The 25,657-nt window shown below is 35.1% G+C and overlaps 1 protein-coding gene across 1 annotated transcript in view; it reads left to right on the forward strand.

Moving 5' to 3' along the window:
• Positions 1-25,657, forward strand: part of BBS9 (Bardet-Biedl syndrome 9) — a 285,204-nt gene that overhangs the window by 26,136 nt on the left and 233,411 nt on the right. Inside the window, exons 6-9 of the mRNA XM_041466709.1 lie at positions 4,405-4,579; positions 8,312-8,396; positions 10,118-10,301; positions 11,539-11,668. Of these exons, the coding sequence (XP_041322643.1) occupies positions 4,405-4,579; positions 8,312-8,396; positions 10,118-10,301; positions 11,539-11,668 (574 nt within the window). The remainder of the gene's footprint in view (positions 1-4,404; positions 4,580-8,311; positions 8,397-10,117; positions 10,302-11,538; positions 11,669-25,657) is intronic.

Consider the following 25,657-nt stretch of genomic DNA (forward strand, 5'->3'; position numbering starts at 1 on the left):
TAAACTCTGTAGTTTCAAGAAGTTTTTTCTGATTTCCAGTTTATCCCGCTGCAGTTTTCATTGCCCGATTTCATGTGGTGCTCAGGCCCTGTGATTACATAATGTACATTCTATGAACCTCAGAGTACAGGAAATCATTAACATGCAAAAAAACTTGAGCCCCAAAATAGCTTTAATTAGAAGCTTATTTCAAACAACTACCACCTGCCTCTCATTTTGTCTTTGCATTAGTTCTAAAAATACATTGTGGCTTAAAAGTGTGATGTAAATATATTCATATCCTGAATATACTTTTTATAATAAAACCACAAAACAACAGTAGCTAGTTTGTGCTTAAAAGTGGCACTTTCGGCTAAGGGACATTCCTCTTGAGATACAAGCTGCTGAAACTATGTAGAATACACTAAGTGATTCCATCTGATATGCAGAAAACACTGTGGTTTATATGCTCACTTTATAAATGTGTCACTGGCAAGGCCAACTGGCTGCAATAAGCTTGTTGGAAATGGACATTTCTGGTTGAGTGTTTGGAGGACTGCATTTTTCAAAGTGAAATGAAACAGCTCCATTCACTAGACACACATTAAAAACAAATGCCTGAAGGATCTAAGTTGACCTATGAAAAGTGGGAAATAAGAGTTCATACGCAATTTAATTTTCTTTAATTATGCTTTACATGTAATAGTTTGGATAACTGGAGTTTCAGGCACTAGTAGAAGCTAGTTAAAATCCAAATTTGAAAATTAGCGAGTAGGAACAACACAATTATGATTAACAAAGTGCTGCTGTGCTTTTAAAAGCCAAAAGAGTGATTACTGATTCAGTCTCATGCCTCTGTTTCTTTAGACAGTACACTTCAGTACTACAGTGTGCTTGCAGATCATTGCTCTAAAGACTTGTCTTATGTCATGTCATATTCAATTGTGTCACTACTGTGTAAACAGGAGAGATTTTAACAATGATGTTTGTGTGTGATTTTGGTTATGCACTCTGAAAGTGAATGCTTCCATGTTTCGCGTGACATGTTGCAGGAAGTGCTGTAGTGCTTCACTTCATCACTTCCATGATGTTATGGAATTGGTAAGAAGATTGATGTTTATAATGTAGGCAAGAACAGAAGCTATTAGTATTTGTAATTACTTTTCTTTTTTCTGTTATTTGAATTGTAATATGTCTACTAGGTTATCACTTCATATCAGTTGCATCTGCTATAGTTTTCATCAGAAGAGTAGAAATTAACAACTTAATTATATGTTTTAGACAAGCTTAAACTCTAAAGCTTTTGGTCAGCAGTTGTCTAAGACAATTTTCTCGCTACTATCGGTATAACCAGGAGTACCTGAAATTTAATTCTATTACAAAATAGATAAGATTTCTATGGTAGTAAGGGCATTCACTTTGCAATTAATGTCTTTTACTTTTGATCTATATCAAGCAATGTTTAGAACTTTTCAAAATGTAATAGCAATTTGGTAAAAATTTAAACATACATAACATTGTTACTTTTTTCTGTGACTTAAATTGTTTTATTTACAGTTTTAATTTTTCATTCTTGTTTTTTCCCCCCGACTTTATATCTTTCTGTGTAAGAAAAGATGAAAAACAGGCAGCCTTAAAAAACCCCAAAGTATAAGTGTGTTCTACCACTGTGCCCTTCAAAATAAAAATTTCAAGCTGCTATCTGTAATCAATTTGTCTTCAGGTTACAGGTGCCAGGGAGCTCACCTCAAGTTTGATATTGAAAGTTAAAGTTCAGGAAATAGGGCTGTTGGACAGCTGCAGATTTCCTCTGTAGCACACTACGGATGGTAGGAGAATTTATAGGAGACTTTGGAAGGGGATTTGAAGATTCTCTATACCCAGACTTAGAGGGTTACATTCTTGAGAAAGGTGTAAAATAGAAGTGGAACCGAACAGTTGGCTACTGTAAAGTGGTGAGAGGGTTTACAGTGATGTGCCTGATGCTGAATGTGAATATATGTGATTTTGAGGTAGCAGAGGTAGAAGGGCTGTGGTGACACAGACACCTGGGTTATTAAGCACTGTTTTCTTGCACATCAAACAAAAATGCCACTAGTTATTTGTAGTAGCCAGTAACTATACTTCAAAATAACCAAATCTGAGAGAGTGTGGTGGCAACCAGTGGGCTAGCACCTTTTACTGGATGTCAGTGTTTATACTAGTTTCTAAGGGAACTTTTATAGGTTAATAATAGTTTTATACAGCTGGCTCACTTGTACCCTTTCTAGACTGCATCAGCAGTGTGACAATAATGTCAGCAGCTGTTGGGAAGTAGAAGCTGGGTATCATTAACATTGATAGCATACCACTACAAACTGCTCAATATTCTCTGCTGGTTCCTAGTCTTTTCTGATCAGGAGCATGTGACAGGACTAAATCCTGTGAAATTTCTCTGCTTAGAGGGACAGAAATCTACTGTAGATGCCTTGGAATAGTTCAGAGATAAAAGACAGAATGGCTTTTTTGAATGTCTGATTTGAATGATTCTTCTTTGACATCATCTAGTCCGATCCCACTTCCTAAGCAGATTTGGCTAGAAGTTGCTCAGAATTGTGTTCTATTGTATTTTCTGTATGCCTATGGGAGAAGAGTTTACAACCTTTCTGGAAAATGGGCTGTAGTGTTTGATGACCTCCACAGTAAAAAAACAAAACAACCAAAAAACCCAAAGCAAACCGCCCCCCCACCAAAAAAAAAACCCAAAAAACCAAAAAAACAAACCAACAAAGAAACCCTCCAATCTATGTTCAGATAGAATTTCATATGATGCAGTTTGTTACTGTTTACTTTAGTCCTGTAAATGGATGCCACAGAGAAGAGTCTGTCTTGCTCTTGTCTTTTCACTAGAGACTGAAAGATTCAGCTTTGCCTCAACCAAATGAGCAATCTGAATTGCACTTTCAAATGTCCTTCTTATCACGTTTGTTATTTGTAACAGGGTTTATGATATGTTATGAATTATATGCAGAATCTGGAACAAAAGGATGTAGAAAATGGGAAAATCTGAAAAAGAGATGAAGGAAGTGGGAAGGACCCTGCTGCTTTATCTTTCTTCTTTTTTTTTTTTCCTCTGTTTTTACACTAAGCTAAATTTTTATTGTGTATTTCAATCACAAGGACAAGTAATACAATGTATTTTCTGGCCTTTTACACTATTTATTTTTAAGTAGTTAAAGTTTCTATGAAGAATCACTGTGGAGATGAACAATGTTTTGCACTGTACATTTGTTGCATTTCTGATATTGAATATTTCTTTAACTTTTGTTACCTTTTTGAAACTGTAAGAATGAAGTTCTAGTCTATTTCTGTTTTGCTTCACCTTCCTATGTTAGAAAACTTATTAAAGGTTTGAGGGTGGAACTAGGTGACCAGACAATTTGTTTGGGTCGTTCATGCATACAGAACCAGTCCTTAGACGAAACAGAGTATTTTAATCGAGGTGAATAGACAATTTGAATTACATTTGAATAGACAATAGACATTTGAATATTTAATGTAGTGTTTGCAAGGTAAGAGCTTATCTATGAATTCAGGAGAGATGCATCTATCAGCTTCAGAAAGTGTTAGTCCTAATGGTATAGCTCTCTTTGAATGCCTGAAAAAATACTGTTTGTATGAACTGTTACCCTTGCATATGAAGTGCAAACTGCATCATCAGCTTCTGATCTAAGAAATCTTCCCAGTGAGACTTTGAATTTAAATTGGTGCATTTGAGGCACGACAAGCCATGTCTTATGTCATGTCTTATGGCTACTGAATAATGCATGAGGCTTTAAGCTGCTTCAAGCTGCCTTTTTTTAATTTGATATTTTTTAGACTTGCTGGTAATACAGTTGGACTTTCTTTGTTTTTTCTTTTCTTAAAGATAGAAAATGTGAATATAAAACATGGAAGACATTACCATTATATTGTTTTCACAACAATACATATTTGTGGGACTTTGTTATGTTGCTTAAGTAGACTTGAAAGAATAGAATTGGTTATTTTAAACCATAGTTGTTATGACTGCTTGTAAGGTATGGAAGCATTTAGGAACCAGAATAATTTGGTGTTTTGGGAATATTGAAACATTTCTTTAAACTGAAATTGTAATAGTTATATCCTTAGGAAGTTTGTTTTGAAATAAAGTATCTTGCTGCTTTTTTTTTAATGTATTCTGAATATTATTCCCCCCACAATCTACTTTGTTTATTTTAGAAAGTAAGCTGTTGTCGAGGTTGGAATATTTAGTGTTTTTCCTCATAGTAAATACTCCCATAAATGAAAATCTACTTTTGTTAGGATTCCTTATGAGTACAATTTTAATTTACACACAGTTTTAGTACTAAAACAACACAAATAATGTTTTGTTTCCTTTGTGTTTCTTTCTGTTGCTTCCCTTAGGTCGAGATTTGATCTGCATACAGTCCATGGATGGGATGCTCATGTTGTTTGAACAAGAAAGTTATGCTTTTGGCCGGTTTTTACCTGGTTTTCTTCTGCCTGGTCCTCTGGCTTACAGCTCTCGCACAGACTCTTTCATTACAGTGTCTTCTTGTCAGCAGGTTGAGAGTTACAAGTATGTGTTTATGTTCAGTAATTATAGTGTACTTTGGTGGTATCATTTACTAGGAAAACACATTGAAAGTAATCTTGTTTAATTTTTAATGCCTTTACTAGAGTATCCAAAAATAAGTAGTTGCAGGAAAGATATTATATATTGCTGAGTGATGACTGTCTCAGTACAGTTGTAGAAGAAAGTGTGCTGTGAGTCCTGAAGACTTTATGGTCCTATTTTATTTTTATAAAGGTAGTAAGTCTACTGGTTTATCAAGGCTCTGTTGCTCCCAAGTGCCAGGTATTTTTCCTTGCTTCAGTTCAGTCTAGCCTGTTCTTTCAGCATGGAAAGAACATGGATGAAACTGTTGTGAGCTGTTTTAGCTTGTGACCATTTTAAGTTTATGGGTTCAACATTTAGAAAAATAGAACAATATGGAAAGCGAAGACTGTGCAAGACATTTCCACTTCCTCCAAGCAGACGGTCTGTGTATTATAAGGCCAACCAGACACAAATCTAATAGATAATAAGAAAGAGAAAGATTTTGATGGACAAGCAAGGGAGCATTTGTGTTTACTGTGGAGGAGCAGCTTGAATCCATGGAGCTCTCTGATGCAACCATCATCTTGAGAGTTTATCAAGTATCCATCTGTTTAGAGTCAGATGGATGCTTGAGCAGTGGGACATTGAGTTGGATGTTTGCTGTGAAGCCTTTCTCAAACAAGATGTTTTCCCTGCTTCAGACCCTTCTTCTCACAGAGGACTAATGTTAGGGTAATAGAATTCCTATCCCTAGCAGTAAATTGGGGTGGGGTGGTGTTTGGGGCAGAGCTACTACCTGTGATGACAAAAATCCACACCCCCTAAAATGGATGAAAAAGTGTCAGAGCTGTCAGTCTCACAGAGCAATAGTTGTTCACAGTTCTAACCAGCAGCTAAAGATGAATGATGATGATACTGGAGCCAGTATTTCTTCAACATCTTCATCCTAGATAAAAGGACAATGCATCTCCTGAAAATCAAAGACAATGTCTAATTTTTGGGAGTGGCTAATTAAAAAGGGTTAGATAGGGCGGCCATTCAGAGGAATCTCATGAGGCTGAAGGAATGGGCAAGTACCTTAAGGAATTTTTCAGAGGTAATCATACATATTGAAGAAAATTAGAATGCCCTTTTTTGTAAGTAATGCTTTGGGAATCTAATCCAATGCTTTGTCACACTACCCTGTTCTGTCATCTATAGTTCTCAAGCAATATTCTTTTTATTTTGCTGCTTAAGATTAATCAGATTGTAGGTATAATGTATTGTTTTCTTAAAACTGGACAAGATATACGTGTTGCAAGTAAAAGTAATTTAGTAGAAGATTCGTAATTTTCCTAAGAATTTAGAATTTAAATTCTAATACAATATTAGAATAAAATTATAATATAATCTATTAATGTTTTCAAGGAATAAAGAAACATTTTTTCCTTTAAAATGAACATCTCACATGTTTAAATTATGTTCAGATTCTTGACCTTTACAAAAATATCTGACTACAATTATTCATCAGTCTGTTACTAAATCAAAAGTGTGCCATCCTTACTGTAGGGATATAGTTGTAAAGAAATTTTTCACTTGGTTATTGGTCTTTAGTGTCAAATGTTGAGACACTAATGGAACTAATCTCTAGTGTGTGTCTGAAATATTAGGACATTAGAACAGAGTTAAGTAATTCTTTTAAAGTGTAGGAAACAGATATACTAAAGTGAGAAGAGGTTATTTTTATGGATAAAAATTGAATTTGAATTCAACTTTATTGAATAAAAAGTAGAACAGTTCTATCCAGTGCTTTTAGCAGAAGAAGTTGCCAAACTTGAAATTACCCATCTTCTTATAGCTCTTACAGACCAATGGCTTCATTTGATAGCAATTTTTAGCGTGTTTATCCTGAATTCTTTCAAGATCTAAAAGCAAAATGCCTCTTACATGCTTGATGTGATAGCTGAATTGAAGGCTTGTGTTGGTCATCTGTGGCTTGATTTTTTTTTCATGAAAGACTGTATGCAGGTAGCTGGTACTTAAATATCCATATGTATTGCTGTTTGATGTGAGCTTGATTTGAAACCTCTGTATTAGGTCTCTGATTAGTTATTAAAATGTTATTGTGCTTTCCAAGACTATCAGTAAAATGTAGTGAAGAGAAAATTTTCTTAGGTCAGGATCATTCTGGCTCTTTTCCCACTCAGCTGATTCAGTGATTCTGTGAATCTGCAACTTCTCTTATAAATGTATTAAACTGAAAAAAGGAAGTAAATTAATTCATACAGAGGGCAGTTAAAGACATCCTAGTTGTACTAAAAGCAGCTCTCTCAGTATTATTATATAGGTCATAGCATTCACCTTAAACAATTAGATTTCTTACTCTAAGTACATAGTTTACCTTTGTCAGTAAAACAATTTTAGAAAACTAAAATCCTTCAGTAGCAAGTAGAGAATCACTGGTTAGTTAGGCTTGGAAGGGGCCTCTGGAGATCATCTAGTGCAAGCTCCCTGTCAAGACTGGGTCACCTCAAGCAGGTGACACAGGAATCTCCTGTTAGGCTATGACTGTCTCCAGAGAGGGAGATTCCATGTCTCCCTGGTAAGCCTGTTCCAATGCTCTGCCTCCCTCAAAGAAGTTTTTCCTCATCTTGAGGTGGAACTTCTTGTGTTTTAATATATGGCCATTACACCTTGTCCTTCTGCTGTACCACAATATGTGCATGAAATATGAGGAATATTGTTGTCGTCATTTTAAATCTCCAACTTTGACAATGAAGAAAAATATGTACTGCTATTTTAGATTGAATTGGAGCATTCAGAATTGTGTTGCTTTAAGCTTAGGAGCTGATGGTACTTCATGACTTAAAGAATTAAATGCTGTCTTTTTGGATCAGTTTAAGTTGGGTCTTACTCTATTGTTTGTTTCATTTATGTAGAAACTTTCAGTATTCCACAGATTATCCATGTGCATACAGAGGAAATGGGGTAGATCAGTGAGTTAAGATACCAGCAGCAATTCAGGAAACAGTTACAGAAGAATCAGTGAGGATGCAGTTTGAACACACAACTTTACATAGTTGTAAAGAGGACAGATAGAGCTTTTATGGCAGTTGATGGTGTTTGTTCAAATGTCTTCATTACCAATTTTTCTTAGTATGGTTTGTTGGCAGTTAAAATAATAAAACCACCTCAAACCTTTCAACTTTTGCTAATTGTGCCACCTACTGATTTCAGTTTACTGTGGTCTCTTAGATTGAAGCTACTTAGTTTACTTAATGGAGATGCTTGCAAGTTTACTATTAGATAAAGGAGATTGTATTTCTGAGTGGTTTAGAAGTTTTTTAAGAGCTTTAATAAGAGAGAAAAAAAGTATTTTTTAATTAGAATTCCAATTTCACCATTTGATAATTTATTTCTTCTATCTTTGTGGTCTGTACTTCTATCTACTGATATTTAGACTGTTGAATTTATTTTAACTCCACATAAAATCTGAATAGAAATGCTTGTTTTAATTTCTACCTTTACACTTAGCTGCTATCCTACACTGATACTAGTCTTAACATCCTTGCTGACAGTAGACATGTTGCAGTAGGCTTTCTACCCATCCATTTAGGTTGTGATTTTACTGTGTATGTATATACATGATAATTATATTTTATTTTTTACTTAATGTTTAAGTAACTACAAAGATACAATTTAAAAAAAATATTTTTAAACTGCCTGTAACAGATACCAAGTGCTGGCATTTGCGACAGATGCTGATGAAAGACACGACACAGAACAGCGAAAACTCAGTTCTGGAAAAAGGCTTGTGGTAAAACCCGTTTATTTTACATACCCTGTATGGACACTGCACACACATTGCAATGACTGACGCTAAGTAACAAATGGAAACATTGTCTGCTGACAAAGGACCTGATCCAAGTGCTGCTAAAGGCAATGGAAAGACTCCAGTAGATTTCTATTAAGGTTTCTTTGGGCCTTAGTTGTTTTAGACTGGGCCTTAAAACTTGCTGTTGTTCTAATGAGAAAAGAAAAACAATTGCAGTGCAAATAACTGTAACTATTTCCAGGGCAATCTTTGTAATGCAGAACCTACACTGTAGTAAAATAGATAAATAGGTACACCTGAATTATTGCTCATGTTTTTAAATGAAGTCTGGTTGTGACTTTGTATTGTAGAAAATGAATCTCATTCTCCTTGGGGAATCCTTTGTACTTAGAGAAAAATTCTTAGTGGAATGTTTCCATAAATAATGTCCTGAACTCTTCTTGTCAAGAACCTGTGGATTCAATAGTCTTCTGGAGGTCCCTGTCACCAATTTTTTTAATATTTGAGCTGCCTCTTCTTAAGAGGAAGAGAATTTAATTCTTGTTGGTCCTGCAGGAGAGTTGCTTGTCTGCTAAATATACTGCATATATAAAATGCTAGATTCATCATATTTCAGGTACAACAGTAAAATATTGGGAGAGCATATTCATTCCACTAATTGTAGAATTTTTCAAATACACATAGGCTGAATCCTACATATAGAAGTAGGAGAAGGCAATTTATAAATTAAAAACCTGGCGACTTCATCAGATAGACTGCAAATGAAACAGTTTTTTTAAAATTTGAAATGTGAAGCATGCTTGGAAGCAAATGTAATAAGCTGGGTTTTTCCCTTTAACTTTTAAGATGGCGCTTCCAGTTTCATATATCAGATATGCCAGGATATTTGCTGACACATTCTATGCTCTTTAAGCAAAATAATTGATGCTGTTCATATACAAAGTGCTGACACTTGAATTTTGATATATTTTTACTTCAAAATTCTAAATTTCTGTTTAACCAGCTGGGCAAAAGTCAAAAGCATTTTTTTGCATGTGTATTTAGTTGAAATTTCTCAGAGGAGCTGAAGAAACAAACCAATGAAATGTGTAAATAAGCAGTAGTATTGTTTAAAGACAGGTGAGGCAGAATTTCTAAGTAGTTGCTTATTATCAATTTACATAGTTGGAGAAGTAACAAACTGTGACATACACCAGCATTCTCCAGATTAAGGGGTGTACATGAGTGACTGGAAGCATGAATATTCACTTACACACCTAAAACATTTGTCTAGTTTTCCATTTACATATACTGGTAGAATCAGTTGTCACCTTTTGCTCTTCATCCTTGTCCTTTAATAACCAAGGACATGTACAGAGGCAGATGAAAATTATTCTAAATATCTATTCTTGGATTCATTAATTAAAGTATAAAGCTTTTCCATTTTGAATGGGATGTGTATTTTAAATTCTAAATGTACTTAACTGAACTGCATAGCAAACAATTCATGACTATTAAGATGTTTTTGCTGCTTGAGTCACATTAAGGAAAGTTACTGACTGCCCTCAGAATAAGAGGATAATTCTTATCCAGAGAAAGACCTTGATTTTGCTTTTATATCTATGTTAATGATATGTAATTTGATTAGTTCTGAGCCTTCTCAAAGTTTTGTCTTTAATATGCAGTTGTCATTTGATTTCTGGAACATGCTTTTTCTTTTGAAGGTGGATTGGGTTTTAAACATCGGAGAGCAAGCACTGGATATATGCATAGTCTCATTTAATCAGGGAGTTTCTTCTGTTTTTGTGCTTGGTGAGAGAAACTTCTTTTGCCTAAAGGATAACGGGCAAATACGATTCATGAAGAAGCTTGATTACAGCCCGAGTTGCTTCATTCCTTACTGTTCAGGTTTGTAAAAGGAAGATTTAACTTTAGCTTGGTTACTTTTTTTTTTTTAACTACTGAATAAATATATTTTTCTGAATAAGTACCTTGGGGCGCTGTGCAGCCTGGTCTAGTGGAAGGTGTCCCTGCCCATGGCATTTAGGTTAGATATTAGGAAGAAATTCTTGACTGTGAGGGTGGTGTGACACTGGAACAGGTTGCCCCAATGCTGGCAGTGTTGAAAGCCAGGTTGGATAAGGCCTTGAGTGACCTGGTCTAATGGGAGGTGTCCCTGCCCATCTTAGTGGGAGCTGGGACTGGATGGTCTTTAAGGTCTGTTCTAACCCAAGCCATTCTCTGATTCTGTGAGTCTATGATCTGTAGAATCATGGAATTTGGAGCTCTGTTTTTAAACGAGGCAGCTTTATTTTCAAATGTTACTTTTTGTGAAGTGCTATAATTTTTAGAATCTAAATATTTTCTTATCACCAAATGAAGATACTTGTCTTGTTGCTATCAAAGCAACAAACACAGAAGAATGACAGTCTTTGGAAGAGTAAACTAGTGTTTGAGGACCTTTTGAATAATGACTTTCTGATATTTACAGATTCTTAAAAATATCAAAGTTTATTGTTATTACATTGGTGGAAACAACTTGGTTAGATACTTGGTTCAAATTATAGACTATTACCTATTCTCTTTTAATGTTTCAAAAACTATCTGATAAATTTTTGACATAAAAAACTTTTGATAAAGTATGTCTCCTTTTGAACTTGAAATATAATTTTAATCTGAAGAAATTTGATCTTAGCAATCTTCACATTTTATACTTTCTGATTTGAATTATACTATAAATAAACCCTATAAATGCGTACACATTTAATTGGTATTCACAAGTTAAAGAATTAGTGAATAGTGTAACTAGCAGATATTTAATCAATGTGTATTTTGTCATATGTATCCTGGCATGTCAACGTAGCCATTATGAGTCTTTGTCATGTTTTAAGTTACCAAACGTGGCTGGCCAGAATCTTAGAAAGTTGTGGCATGTATTGTGAAATATGCAATTGAAATTGGTATCCGTAATTGATCACATATGTCCTTGGTTGTGTCAATGTAACTTTCCTAACTTTTAATGCTTTATAATAAATTAATTTATAACAACTAATGGATTAAAAATAAAAGAAAACATAACTGTAAATTAAAGTACTGGCTTTTGAAAAATCTTTCGTCCTAAAATTGTTTTTTTATCTTTGAACAGTGCGAGAAGGAACAATAAACACTTTAATTGCAAACCACAATAAAATGTTGAATGTTTATCAAGATGTTACATTGAAATGGGCCACTCAACTTCCCTGCATTCCTGTGTCAGTAAAAGTAGCGAATTTTCAGTAAGTAGCTTGTTAAAGTTTACTTTTCACTTAGATTATTCTCTGGTTGTGTAATCTATGTCTAGATCCTAACAAACAGTTCTGATGTATATAACAAATAAGGTAACTTTTAAAAGGAAAATTCTAAGTTTTTTTCCTTTGTTTCATAAAATGTTCATTTCATTAACGAGCATGTGTCCTGGAGTAACTTTATGATGCTTGTATGTGTGCTAGAACAATACTAGAATTGCTCTGTTGTGCTTTAGGTTTTCTGTTTTTTTTTTTTTTTTAGTGAAGTTTGAACCTGGAGTCTCATAGCTCCAGCCCAGTAGCTTCTTTTTGAAAAGAATGAAAAGTGTGGTTGTGCAATCTGGCAAGATCCTTCCCTGAGACAGGAAAATAGGGAAACTCATTGAAAATCTGTTCTTCATTAAGCATTTAAGAGCATGTGCATGAGCATGATTCCAGAGATGATTTGTTAGAACAGATTATTAAAATCCAGTGTTAAATTATGGAAATAAAAGAATGTTTAAATTGCTGAGGGCTGCACTGCACCAGACCAAAACTTTTTCTAAAAGAAGCATGAGACAGATCAGGGAAAAAGTGGTTGGGTGGGGGATTGGGTGCAGAGAAGGTAGGACATGTTTATAACTTGTGCTGGGACTGTCACTGAAATGAGCAAACCACAGAAAGGTTCAGCCAGTGTTTTTGTACAATCCAATTTATGCCTGTACTGTGTGTCCCCAGAGCTGGCTGGGTGCTGGTTGCCCAGTGCCTGTGACCATAGGGGATGCAGTAGGAGTGTCCTTGTCACATAGATCTTCTGATCCTCAGCAGGCTGGTGGCTGCTGGGCCAACATACACTGGATTGCTAAACAGTTGATCACAAGTCAAGCATTTTACCTCCAAACAAATGGAAATAGAACATCTGACTAACTTGCTTTACTGAGTTGTGCAGTAATCTGAGGGATGTTTGTGTTTTGTTTGTTACTAATAGATACAATTTTTAAAAAAAAATATTCATAATTTATTTTTTTAGGAGAGAGTTGGGCTGGCTTTCGTCCAACAAACAGGTCTTAACAAGTGAAAAATAATGAACAGTCTCAGTGGGCCACTTAGTATAACCCAGAAGTTAATTATGCAGGATACGACAGTACAGCTTTTGAAGTGTGGAAAAAATATTTGAATTACATAAATTCGAAAAAACCATTGATGTTTACAATAGCAGATTGCACTAACATTTGTATATACAATTACTTGTTTGGGAACCCATTATATTGAACCATCTGTTTCAATAATGTGTCTGAAATGTTTATGCAGCTTCTGCCTGTTCCCTGTGAACTTCAACACTCAGCAGTTTGATATTAGGGAGAAATCTGAGAGCCTAAAATCTGTCCCATCTCAATTTGCTAGTTAGATTCAGAATTCCCACAGACCTATGAATGCTGGGGTTTGACTTGGGGTTGTATTCTTTAGCAGGCAGAGAGGCAGCAATGCAGTTATGCAAACCTCTTTATACAGGCACTGATGAACGAAGGAACATCTGTGTGCCTGCCCCCAATGGCCTGAAAGGCAGGGAGAAATCCAGGGCTGTGTGTTTCTGAGCTATGCTTTTACCTGTCTATTGGAAAATATGCAGTATGCTTGTACTTCCTTCTGGCATTAAAAAAAAAAAAAAAAAGAGCTAAACAGTGAAAATTGTAGTAAAGCCTATAGAGATAGTAATTTGGCTTTAACAGGGCATATGTGTTTGTTTTGGTGGTTTTTTTTTTTTTTAAATATTTTGAAAGGGAATTCTTTGTGTGTCAGTGTGACAATGATTTTCTTGTACTCAAGAGAGACCTCAGTCTTAGTTGGGGCCTCTGAGCACAGCACTACTGGAACATAAATAATATTAAGGACTTTAATAAGCATAAAGTTGTTAATCCTACACTGCTGAAAGATTGAAGTGCCTTCAATGCAATGTATGCCAATTAATTACTTTCTTCACTTTTATTGCAATAATACTTACAAAGTAAGTGGAGCATTCTGAAACAGTTGTCTCTACAGTTCATACATGTTCATTTGTATTTTCCCCTTGGCATAATGTCTGTTAGTTCTAATGTGTGACTCTAGCTTGATGGATAAGAAAAACACTATTAAAAGCTATTTTATGTAAATCCCTTGGGGCAGGAGTAGTGATTTCCTCACAAAAGCAGCTTGTGATTCCAGTGTATGCCCCTCCTTATTATTTATGAATTGATTTTTCCTTTTAAAATAATGTGTAATACAGTATTTCTCTATTGCAATATCACTGTAGAAAAAGATAACATACTACAACATTTGAAATTAAATTCCAGTACAAGCTACTTTATTTCCATCACATTCTCAGAAACATGGAAGAAAAAATAGAACCAAGGAGAAGCAGTTACTTAGAATATTTTAGGTGTTTCTGCACTCTAAAAGTTATGTATTTTTAAGCTGTTAAATTACATTTTTTTGCCTTCTGTTAAAACCTGAATGCTCTCTGTCAGGATATTGAAAATTTGCTTCAAAAGCTTATGATCAGAAACTTGAACTGCAGGCAAAATTTTGAGTGCTTATCTTATTCTGGGTTTTTCCGGAATATCTCTGTGACTAGTCACTGGACTGGAAGTTCAGTTCTTGTAATTGTTATAGAAGTTTGTCCCTTATTTTGTTGGAAGTTAATATTCTGGTTCTGCTAATGTATATTAGTTACTGTTTCTAACATATTTTTAATGTCAAGGGGGCTCCTACATACTTCACACTGCCTGGATTGCTTCAGAAGTGTAACCACTTACACTGACAATTTCAATTAATTTGAACTGCTTAGGTCTCTGTCTCAGCACAAATTTATCTTCCCATGGATAAGCCTGCTTGAACATTTATATTTTTGTGTGCCCTGGGTTGTTATCCTTCAAGGTGTGGCTGTGCACACACATTCTCACTGAAGCTGAAACGCTTGAAGAAAATGGTTTAGGTGTTCTGCCTGAGTTGATTAAAAACCCCCAAACATCCCCCCACCAAATCCACAAACGGCCCCTCCCAAACCTTTCTAGAGTGGTTTGAAGAGAAACTGCCCATATGCTGCAGCTGAAACAGCTGAAATTTAGGAAAGTTACACGAATGAATGACAAGAATTCCTACTCTGATCAAAATTTCAGTGTTGAAATAGTAGTTGTAAGTAGCAGTATTTGCTCACATAATCATAATTATGTGAGTATCTTCATAGAATTGACTTTAAAGTCTGTTCCCTTTTTTCCTGCCCTTGAGTTTCCATTTTTCTGTTTCATGACAGACCTCTTTTCTAAGATCTACTTTGTACCTCCACATCTCATTTACAATGGAAATTTCATAAGCAGTATCTCTTACACTTACAGATTATAAATGCTATGATTTTGTCACTGATTGATGCTTCTTCTTGAGATGTGTTAAGATTTCTCTCTCTCTGTCTCTTTCCCTTCTCACTTTTTACGAGCACATCATAAGTTGTATTTGTTTTCTGTATCTGAATTATTCTGTCTCCGTGTGCTTGACCATAAAAGGTGCTTGGAGTAGATTATAGTACCTAGACAACTATTTTTCTATTTATTTGACACTTGGCAGAGCTGTTTCACAGAGTGCATCTTTTAATGGCTGATTGATTGCACTGAGTATTAATTGCTCTGTCCTTGTTGGCCTGAAACTAGAACATTATGTTAAGGTGCATTTGGTCTGAAGCAAAATAGCTTGTGTTGCCAACCTCTGGGATATTTCTGTCACAAACATCTGAAAAGCCAGTGTGAGTTGAGTTTAAACACATAGAGAATTATATATACACGTATTTAGAGTTTGGATGTAGTCTTAGGAAAGGGGTTTCTGTTTTGATTAGCCCTAGTTATGAACCTGTGTTTTGCCATAGGAAAGCATGAAGCCTTTAAATTGGGGACTATTTTTTTTTTCCTTCTGAACATTTTTAAAATTCACTACTCTCCACTTTATTTCTTGGTTCTGTTTGTATACAGTCTTCAAGTTATATCTGATAAGCCTGTGAATGCCAAAAGGTAGCCTGGCTTTTTTCTTTTAAAATGAAATAGACTGCAAACTTGCTCAAATACCTCTTTTCTTCAAATCAGTGTTTCACGATGTCTCTAATTTTTGTTATTTGTGCTTTTGACTGTCCACCAAGAAATTAAGTCTGGCGGTATCCATATGGCAAAAAAATGTTGATTTCACATGGAATTTATTAGCAGGCACAGTTCTAACAGGAAGCCAACCTCAGAGTTTAGGGGATGTGTTGTGGGAAAGATATTTCTTCCATCTCTGTTCTGCTGGGGACTCTTAGTACTTTAGGCACCAGTTTATCACCAAACGTAATGGTTGAATGAAGCATATTTTTCCCTTCAGCCACATTATAATTTGGTTAGTAATACCCAAAAGAAAAAATTTAGAGCCACTGTAGTGAGGGAGAGATTTGTGAGTTTGTGTTTGGGGTAAGTCACCTATTCTGAATACGGCAAATTTTGATTTAATTTCCCACATTTGTGACCCATTATTTCAAAACTTGTGACTTTTATCTGGAGTCTATAGTGCACACTGTTGTCCTGTGCAGGGCCAGGAGCTGGACTCAGTGATCCTTGTGGGTGCCTTCCAGCTCAGCATACTCTGTGATTCTCTAGTACTTGTCTGTAGATAGTTGGATGCTTTGCATATATAGTGCCTCTTGTTTTTAGGAGCTACATCTGGAAATTAGAACACAGTAGTCAATTTTATTTTGTGATCATTTTTATCTACCTTTATATCTGTGAGCAAGACTGTTCTTAGTGGAAGAAAGATTCTTGAAAAGAATAAACCACATAATGATGCGTGTGTAAAATGTGAAGTTGCTTTTATTACCTGGAGTTGAAAGGTATGGACAAGTTGATGAAAGTAGCTAGAATATTTGCTTTCACTTTCATTTATTTGACAGATAAATATCATTTCACTTGGTAGTGGAACAGTGTGTTTTCTGAAGAGGAAATATAAAGAAGTCTGGAAAGGGCTTTTTATGCCAAAGTAATTTATTACCTCCAAAGAATTAGAATTTCTGAGTTTCTTAAAATATTAGATTTCCAGCACTCAACCTTTTAGCTTGAGTTAAGCTAGTAAGTAATTTTTGTTACTTGAGATGGGGAAAAAAATAGATCTTATTTTTTAAACAAAAGTAACTGTTGAAAAGTCAGGAAATAAAGTAGACTTTATATGGTCAAGATGACAAGAAGGGTTACTTAGCAAGCTTTATCCACACTTCAGCTCTTTATGAACTTCAAGTCTGCCTGCATTTATTTGGAACAGTGATCCCATAAATATATCATAGGGTCCCACAGAATCACCGCTGATTCTGTTTTGCTCAGTTTGCAATCAAGAAGTGATTTCTGTCTGCAAATTGCTTTCTGCTTCTCCAAGAATGATCACTGCAGTCTTGGCTGTTGGGGTCATGCCTGAACTCCTAACATTGGTACATGAACCACGACCCATTATGACTGTGTCAGATAGTAATATATTGATCAGCCATCTCTTAAAACCAGCTACCCATAGGCTATTGGTGTTAATTTTTTGACATATGCAGTTCTGTATTTCATTTTGCTGAATTAGAGGCTAAAATTTATTACTTTAAGGTTACATGGTGTAGGCTGAGATGCAGGAAATACTGCAGCTTATTGAATCACTGAAAAATTACTGATTTAAGTTGCTATAGTAATGTCCAATTTTCTTACTACTTATAAGACAAAATAAAGTGAATCATTACATCTAGAATTTGTAACGTTATTCTTGTATGAGTCTCTCCCCTTGCATAAATAATAAAGAAACAGAGACTTTGACTAATGAAGGGACTGAAATTTAATTTTCTGTGTAATCATGTTAATAAGTGTGTGAACATTGCACTGTCCCACGTGGTGCTGATAGCCATGACTACCGCACTTTCCTGTCTCTCAGGATATCCTCACTTGTGTTACAGTTACACAGGTACATTGCAAAAGAGTATTTTACAATATTGTAACATACAAGTTAGTTTTAAAGACAGTGACTTCTAATTTACTAAAGCAATAGTTTCTTGATCTGTACTGATTTATCATTTTACTCCAAATCTACTAAAAATCATTCACTAAAATGACAAGTGCCTGCAGAAAAATTCCTAGTGCTTTAACCCTGGCTGTGCAAGAATATGTGAGGAAGGCTTGGTCGGGTTTTATGACTTAGTACCTTACTGTGTGTTACAATACTCTGTTCCTCTCCTGTCTCTACCCATCAGTCTGCAGCTTGACTGCAAGGCTGAGGATTTTTGGTGACTGAGACAGAGATTGTCCCTACACCACCTCCAACACACATGAAGCGTAAGCCAATGGACATTTGATGCTGCACTTCAGGGTTGCCCATCAGTTTGCATTTTGAAGGGGAACACTCTGCTGATAGAGATAGTAATTGTGTTTATTGCATTTAAAACTAAACCCACCTTTCCCACAACACCAAACAATAAATAATTTTACAGTTAATGTGGTGAATGGAGAGAATCGCCTTTTTTCCTTTTAATGTTTAATGCAATGCTCTCTTGGTGTTTCATGCCTTTAAAAATGTTTAATGCAATGCTCTCTTGGTGTTTCATGATTCATTAGTATTTCATAATATTAGAATGGTTGGTAAGAAATGTGTGGTTTGTATACTTAGTGGTCTAATGAGGTTTAAAGTCCCTGTAGACTGTTGTTCACTGGCTTCAAGTGAACAAGTCTTGTGTGTATGAGTAATACCTTGGGCCTGACATAGTTAACTTGCTTGCAACTTCATGGCACTTTGTCTGAATGAAATTATATGAAAAGTCTCTAATTCAGCAACCTGTCTCCTTAAAGAAGAGAACACAAACAAGGGTTTAAATTCTTCATTTTGACACAGGATTAATTTCCAGATTTGAACTCATATGTAGCCCAACAGACTGATGAGTTTAATTTAAATAAGTTAGATGAATCAAAAAATTGTAGTTCACAATTCTGGTGTATAGTCATTGTTTAAAAATGTGCTTTTAGGAAATTTATCTTCCAGTATTTTAAAAATAATATTAAAATCTGCAATCAGTTTGTTAGTGAGAAAGTATTGCTTGGTCCATGCTTGCTATGAACTTGAAATTAAAACCTTTTTTTTCTGGCACAGAACTATAGTATGTTGGGTAGTTGGATGGATGTAGTTTATGTATCTGGGCTCTCCAAACAGTAGAACGGCAATAGGAATTACAGGAATTGAATTTAACTGGAAAAAACATGGAGACATATTGTAGTTGAATTAAATATATAAGGTGTAAAAGTGCAACCACATATATGGTAATACTGGGTGGAGTCAAAATAAAACTCCCCTCATTGAATTTTTTAGCTATCCAGGTGCTTGAAAATACTTTGTTCTTCATTCCAGCCCATCTGTTATTCCTTATTATAACTGACATCACCACAGCTACCACAACTGTTAAAGGATCACTGTATAAAAATGGCAAAACTTACATATAAACCCAGCAAAACTTAGCACTTATTACACAGTTTTATGGAAAGAAAACTGCAGGAATCAAACTTTATAGTTTGTTGAAAGATTTTCCCTTTCTGTATAGTAGTACTGTAATAGAGGCAATGCCAGTTATGACGTACGGTATGAACTGTTCAGTTTTATACATGTATATATATAAATTTTTATTTGAGTGTTCTGTAAGAATGTTGCCTATCTGAGAAATTAAATGCAGAGGTTTCTAGAATCTTTCTACTTAAACATAATTGCATTTTAAAGAAACATTTTAAAGGAAAAATAAAAGATTACGTCTGTTTTTCTCATTGCTGATCTGCCACCGGATTTTTGAGAAATGACAATAGAAAATATGACCCTTTTCAAAGGTCTTTTGAAGAGATAAATTTAATATGTGTATCCGAGTCACAAAATATGAATGTGATTGTATTTCTTTTACTTTAGTAGGATTCTGATCCTGAAAATGACACATGCTATGTATGTACCACATACTATGTCCAGTATATACTGTGATTTTCTAGCAAGCCAGCTTCACATGGTGTTTACTCTATGATGCTAAGCACATGCCCATATTGCCAGTTCTCCTAATATTATTGCATGTCACTTATTTGCTTTTTCAAAAAACCTTCTTTTTACACTCATATGATTTTGTAAGGGCTTCAACTTTAGAATAACACTGAAAATATTCCTACATTCATGGTTCTAGAGAAAACCTTAAAAGTGGAAAGTCTCAAGAACAAGAAGGCAAGTAACTCCCCTCTAGTATTTTAAATAAGATCCTTGCATTTAAACAAATATCATGGGTTTGTTGTTTTTTTTTTTTTTTTCACTAGCCCACTATTTGTATGTGCCAGTTGTTGTGACAGAATGGACTATAACTTGTATCAGATTCTGAACTCACAGTCTTGGAGCTGGTTCTTGAGCAGTGGGTTGGAATTTATGGATGTATTCTGGCACTCTTCCCATGAAAGTGCTGGATGTCTTGTTTGAAAAACAGTTTTATGAAAAGTTTCAGTCTGTTGATTTTGAATGTCTTGATTATTATGTTAGTAACCTGAAAGACTTTTTTTGTACAAGGAGGAGCACATGGGACATTTATGTCAAGCCGTGGAACTGAGAGGCAGCAAGCAGTGCAAAGTGCTAGAGGTGCTCTGAAAAAACAGTTTTGTTCTTTACCAAACAGGGTGAGGATACGATTATAAATATTGTTAAAACTAATAGTAGAAAGTGTACACACTTTTTCCTTACTGAAATACTGGTGAATTTTGAAACTTGCAGGCAACTGTGAAGAGAAAGAGATGTAAACTAATTTGAGTTGAGTATTTTAAAAGTTATGTAATTCTTCAAGCTTTCAGAATAAATCAGTTTTAAAGACACATTATGGTTATTCTTATTCACCTCTTTATAATCTGTGCATGGTGTAACTTTCCTTGTGTACCTCCCAGTATTATCTTATAGGAAGCCAACAATTAGGAATATACTTTATCTAAAATGATAAACTTTAGTAGAGTGTAGACTTTATCGGTGAATCTCCTTGCATCTTTTATTGTGGAAGCAGAGATCCCAGGGGCCTCTCCAGCTTGCCTGTAGCAATATGGAGTCTAACCACTACCTTGAAGGGAGAGAAGGCTTAGAAGAAGGATAGATTTTGAGGCTCTCCATATCATAAATTCACAATGGCATAGCTTTTAGTGGAGCCTTTGAAAACTGTTATATACCTCTCTGCTTGTGAGGGAGCTTGGGTTTGAAACAGATTGTAGGTTTCACATGAAGAAAGTGCAAATGCAGAAATACACTCTAAGAGAGAATGAAGCATGGAGATGTTTTAAATGTGTCACAGCTGGTCCTAATTTTTTTCTTGTTGCTGATGCTGGTACTGTCACAGAAATCACAATGCAATTTCTCTTATTTCTTGTTATTTAGAGCTCTGACATATAGGCTGCACTCTTACTAAAGTAATCCAACTTGCTTGTCAGTCCTCATGCTCATTTTCAATTCTGCTAATGCCGCTAATAGTCTTAGATATGGAACTGTGACACTGAGAAATGCAATGTGTAAATGATGAATTTTTCCTTGATTACATTATACTTCTGCACTCTTTATATTTTTTTGCTTAAAGCAAGAACATCTATTTCTAGAAGCCTGTGTCATCACTCTGAATATTATGTTTTTATTCTACTTGGTGACAATTACTGATTTTACTTTAAAACTGCATTTTGGAAGATATCTGCTGTAATTTTTATATAAAACTTGTTGTACTTCTGAAATAGTTTGATTTTGTATTTAAAACAACAAGAAACAAAGTTAGTAATCCTTCAGATAAAATTCTGCATTTTGTATGCCTGGCCTGCCTGTATTCGTTCGTGTGTGTTCACTGCCTGGAGGGACCAGAAGGTTGTCTCACGCAGGGATGTCTGTCCCTGTCCCAGGGCGTTTACTGTTGAATAATAGCCTGGTAAGATTGCCTTGTGCCAAGGAAATACCTGTTAAGCTGTTATACTGACCCTGGTAAAAAACCCCACACCTGCTTCAGATGGTGTGACGTTGTAGCTCTCAGGGCTCACCTGTATGAAAGCTCTGCTGCCCCGCAGGTGGCAGTAGTGGTCTGGCAGAAAGGACCCCCGACCCAAACTCCTGGGAGTACTCCTTGGTTTTAACTTGGCAGTAAACGTAAAAGCAGTCCATTTCATTTTCTTTCTTTTTATTACTTTCTTTTTTTTCTTTTTTTTTTTTTTTTCTTTGTTTGACGGAAAATACTCCTTTTTATTTGGTTGCTGGACGGCATTTTAGGCAAAGAGTCTTTTTCAAAGAGAAAACTACACAAGAGGAACTACAAAAGCTAAAGCCTGGTGGGAGTTTGTTCTGGTGCTGGCTACTTTGTTGTTTTGCTGTGTAGTGGTGCCATGTAAAGTTGCTTGTGGAGATGTCTTCACTCACAAGTAGGGAGCAAAATATCCATATAGACCTGAAAAGTGGAGAATTCTTCAGCCATTTAAAATGGCCACATTCAGGTTTTACTCAGTTCTGGCTCTCTGCATTTCAGTGTTTACAAGGAGGGATAAATGTTAACCTGTTGTTCTAGTCATTATCGCTGGCTGGGAGCTATGTACAAATCACGAACGGGATGGGACTGCTGAGGAATGTGCTTTGAGTTGTTTTATTTTCCAGCATCAGTCTCATTACATGGTTATGACAATGGGAAGATGCCAGCAGCTCACATCTCAGGCAGCTGACCAAGAACTTAATGTTGCAGCTTACTTTATAAGTTTTTTGACTAATTACACAAAGCAAAAGCATATTGACTGTAGTTCCAACCAATCACTATAAGCACACGTCCCTTCGGTTAAAGCAATGCTTGCTTATTTCAAATGCAATACCTGTTTGTAAGTTTTAAAACACAATGCACAGAGCTCTATTATTATGCTTAGAACTTCCTAATATCTCGCTAGATATACTTTTCTGCAGCTTAGGGAGTTATTCTAGACAAGGATTAATACACAGACCATTGTTCGATTTGTCCTTACATTTCTACTTACATAATTTTTCTGCTGCCCGACCTTATGCCTACTCCTTAGCTCTAATCACTGTTCTGCTGTCTCTGAGCCTTGCTTTTTGCAGCTTTCCCGAAACCCTCTAATTTTATAGATTCCCACAATCATAACTTCTATTTTTTTACCTGCTTTTTCATTGGCTATCAAGATGAAATAATGCTTCATTTCCCTCTTCTTCTTGCATGTAGTTCATAATTTTTTAAACTAGATTAGTATCTGCTATTCTGTTAAGTTCAGCCATCCTAAGGTATCATACAAATGGGAAAGATGAAGAAGGCTTTTCTGTAGAGCAGCCACTTTATGCTATTTAATATTGTTAAATAATTATATTCGAGCACTATATTTACATTATTTGTGTGCCCTCTGCAGAGTGTGCAAAGCATGTTAAATATATAATATAAATAGTTTAAAAAAATTAATTTTTGAGAGTAATTACATTGTCTGTTTTCATGTGTAATAGTAGAATGGGGATGGCTTGCACATATGAGTATTACTTCTAATGTAAGTTGAACCAAGATTTTTTTACTGAGGAAAGCATTTTAAAGAAGCCTGAGAGTGCTCTACAGATCTACAGATGTGCAGGACAGTTAGATATCAGTAGTAGCTTGCATTGAGTCACAGTGGATGTACTTTGAATGTTCAGCTGTGGGGATACTTGAGATTTTGGAGTGTGTGTTTAATAAGAGTTAGATGGACTTTTTACTTTTATTCCCATTAGTTCATGTTAGAAAATTCTTATAGTTAGTTACTCCTGGTCTCATCTTCCTTCAGTGTTTTATCAAATACTTCATGTAGTAACATCTTAAAATTACACTGAAATGGTAGTGAACTTAGAATAATTTAGGTTTTCAAAAGCACTAAACTAAAAAGTGCAATTGAGGTATGCTTTTGCCTATAATTACCTCAAAGGGTGATAAAATGAGGAGAGAAATGGACTCAAAATGCTTGAGCACAATTCCAGGAATTAGTTTCCTAGTTTAGTAGTTTTTAAATATTACATTGTCAATAAGGAACAGAAAGTAGTATTGCAGAGAATCTTGTTTTCTAAAATGGTTGGTTTGAGTAATAGCAATTAAGACCACTTCTGAAATTGAAGTAGAAGTTTTATGAGCTATTATAAATAATTAAAGCTGCAAATGGTGTCAATAACCAGACCTTGTCCTAAGAGTTGTTCAAAGCTTAGCATGTGTTGTTCAAGTAAAACAGAACTACTGATTCAACCTCTAAATCAATTGTTTGGGTGATCAGTTTGGTATTATATAACTGGAAACATGCAAAGCATTTTAATTTCTTCAAGAACTGTGTTATGAGCAATTTGTTTAGTAAGAGAAGACCTACAAAAAGCATTTGCCATTATTATTACCCAGAATCCAATAAAAGATAGTTTTTCAAATTATTACCATATGTGTGTAGGAGCTGCTTTGTACTGTAAAGTTATTTTAGATATCAGAATAATTTGTTTTATACTTTGAGTTCCTCACTGTTAAAATGTCCCCTTAGATTTACTATTACTCTGACTATTGTGTGATACATAGTAAAAAAAGAATAGCATACAATAAAAGAAATTTAACAAATACTTGAAATTCCAGATTGTATGCAAAATGTGCCAAATGAAGTAATGGTATTTGCAAGGATATTGTGTTAGAGCAGTAGCTGTGGGGAAAGTTCCATAAAACTGTTAAATATGCTTCCCCTCCCCCTGCTGTCCTTAACCACTGTTAAAAAAAGATTGAGAAAATAATGCAATTTTGACTGGCTGACAAACATTCCAACAGAGAAATGAATGTATTATAAAAATATATATATTGGAATTGCTTACCCATATTTTTCTTATTGTTTCTATTGGTGTGCAGATTCATGAATCACGTTTAACAAGGAAAGATTACTGAGAAAGGCTTTTTTATACTTAGGTGTGTTTCACGTTGAACAATCTTCTTGGGACCCAGAGGAACACTAACCTGAAGCAAAGGAAAACTATGATTTGTAATGCAGCATTCTTAAACTAATGCTTTTTTCTCTGAGATAGTGTAGACTTCAAGGGTGTCATGACTATCAGAAAAGCTGGTTGATATGAGTTCAATTTAAGGTGGAGTTTCTGAATGTGCATTCTGGAATGCTGACTCAGAAGACAAGCATAATTTACATAGGTAAATCACCTCATTAATTTAAATAGATCTCATTTGGTATACAGATTAGCTGCAGATAACTGCCAGCTTAATTGTGTATAGAAAGGGCTGTATTTACAAACCACTTTTGAATGTATTATAACTTAGTAGTATATCATCAAAGATTTATTGCTAACTTTGTAGCAATATTTCTTCGTGCCCTTTTGATTTACATTCAGATTCCTCATGGATCTCTCCTTATTAGATTAACAGATGTATACTTTTGGGAAAAAAATTTAAGATTGTCCAAAGCTGTTGCTGCAATTCTAGAAATTATCTTGCTTCCAGAAGTTATTCAGAAAAAGCTCCTGATGCTGTTTCTCTTGTTGTGCTCCCCACTCCTTAAAAAAAAAAAGTCATTATTTGCTATAATTTGATAGCAAAGAGTGGGGCAGTGCATTTGGTAGCATGCACTGCCTCAACAATGCCCCAGTTTTAAAGACTTTGCTGCATCCCTGACCAATATGGCAAAGTGCTTGCAAACATTTGGCAGGTGTTGACAAAATCCTGTACATTGGGTGTTATTTGCATGCTTACTAAGATTGTGTTGTGGTGCAAGTATTCATAATAGTCTGTCTCCTAGCATTTCTCATATTAGAGAACTCAGGTTTGTGCCAATGTATTTGTTTCATGTGCCATCCAGAATTCTGTAAGGACAGGTTTATGTTGTACAAAGCTTTTCTGACATAAGAAAATTAGGATGGGCATCTCTGCATGTAATTAAAACAGCAGACCCAATCCTAAGCAAAGAAACCAACAACAAATCAGCAACAAATATT

Source organism: Pyrgilauda ruficollis, unplaced genomic scaffold, assembly GCF_017590135.1.
Source record: "Pyrgilauda ruficollis isolate IOZ18807 unplaced genomic scaffold, ASM1759013v1 scaffold2, whole genome shotgun sequence".
Lineage (NCBI taxonomy): Eukaryota > Metazoa > Chordata > Aves > Passeriformes > Passeridae > Pyrgilauda > Pyrgilauda ruficollis.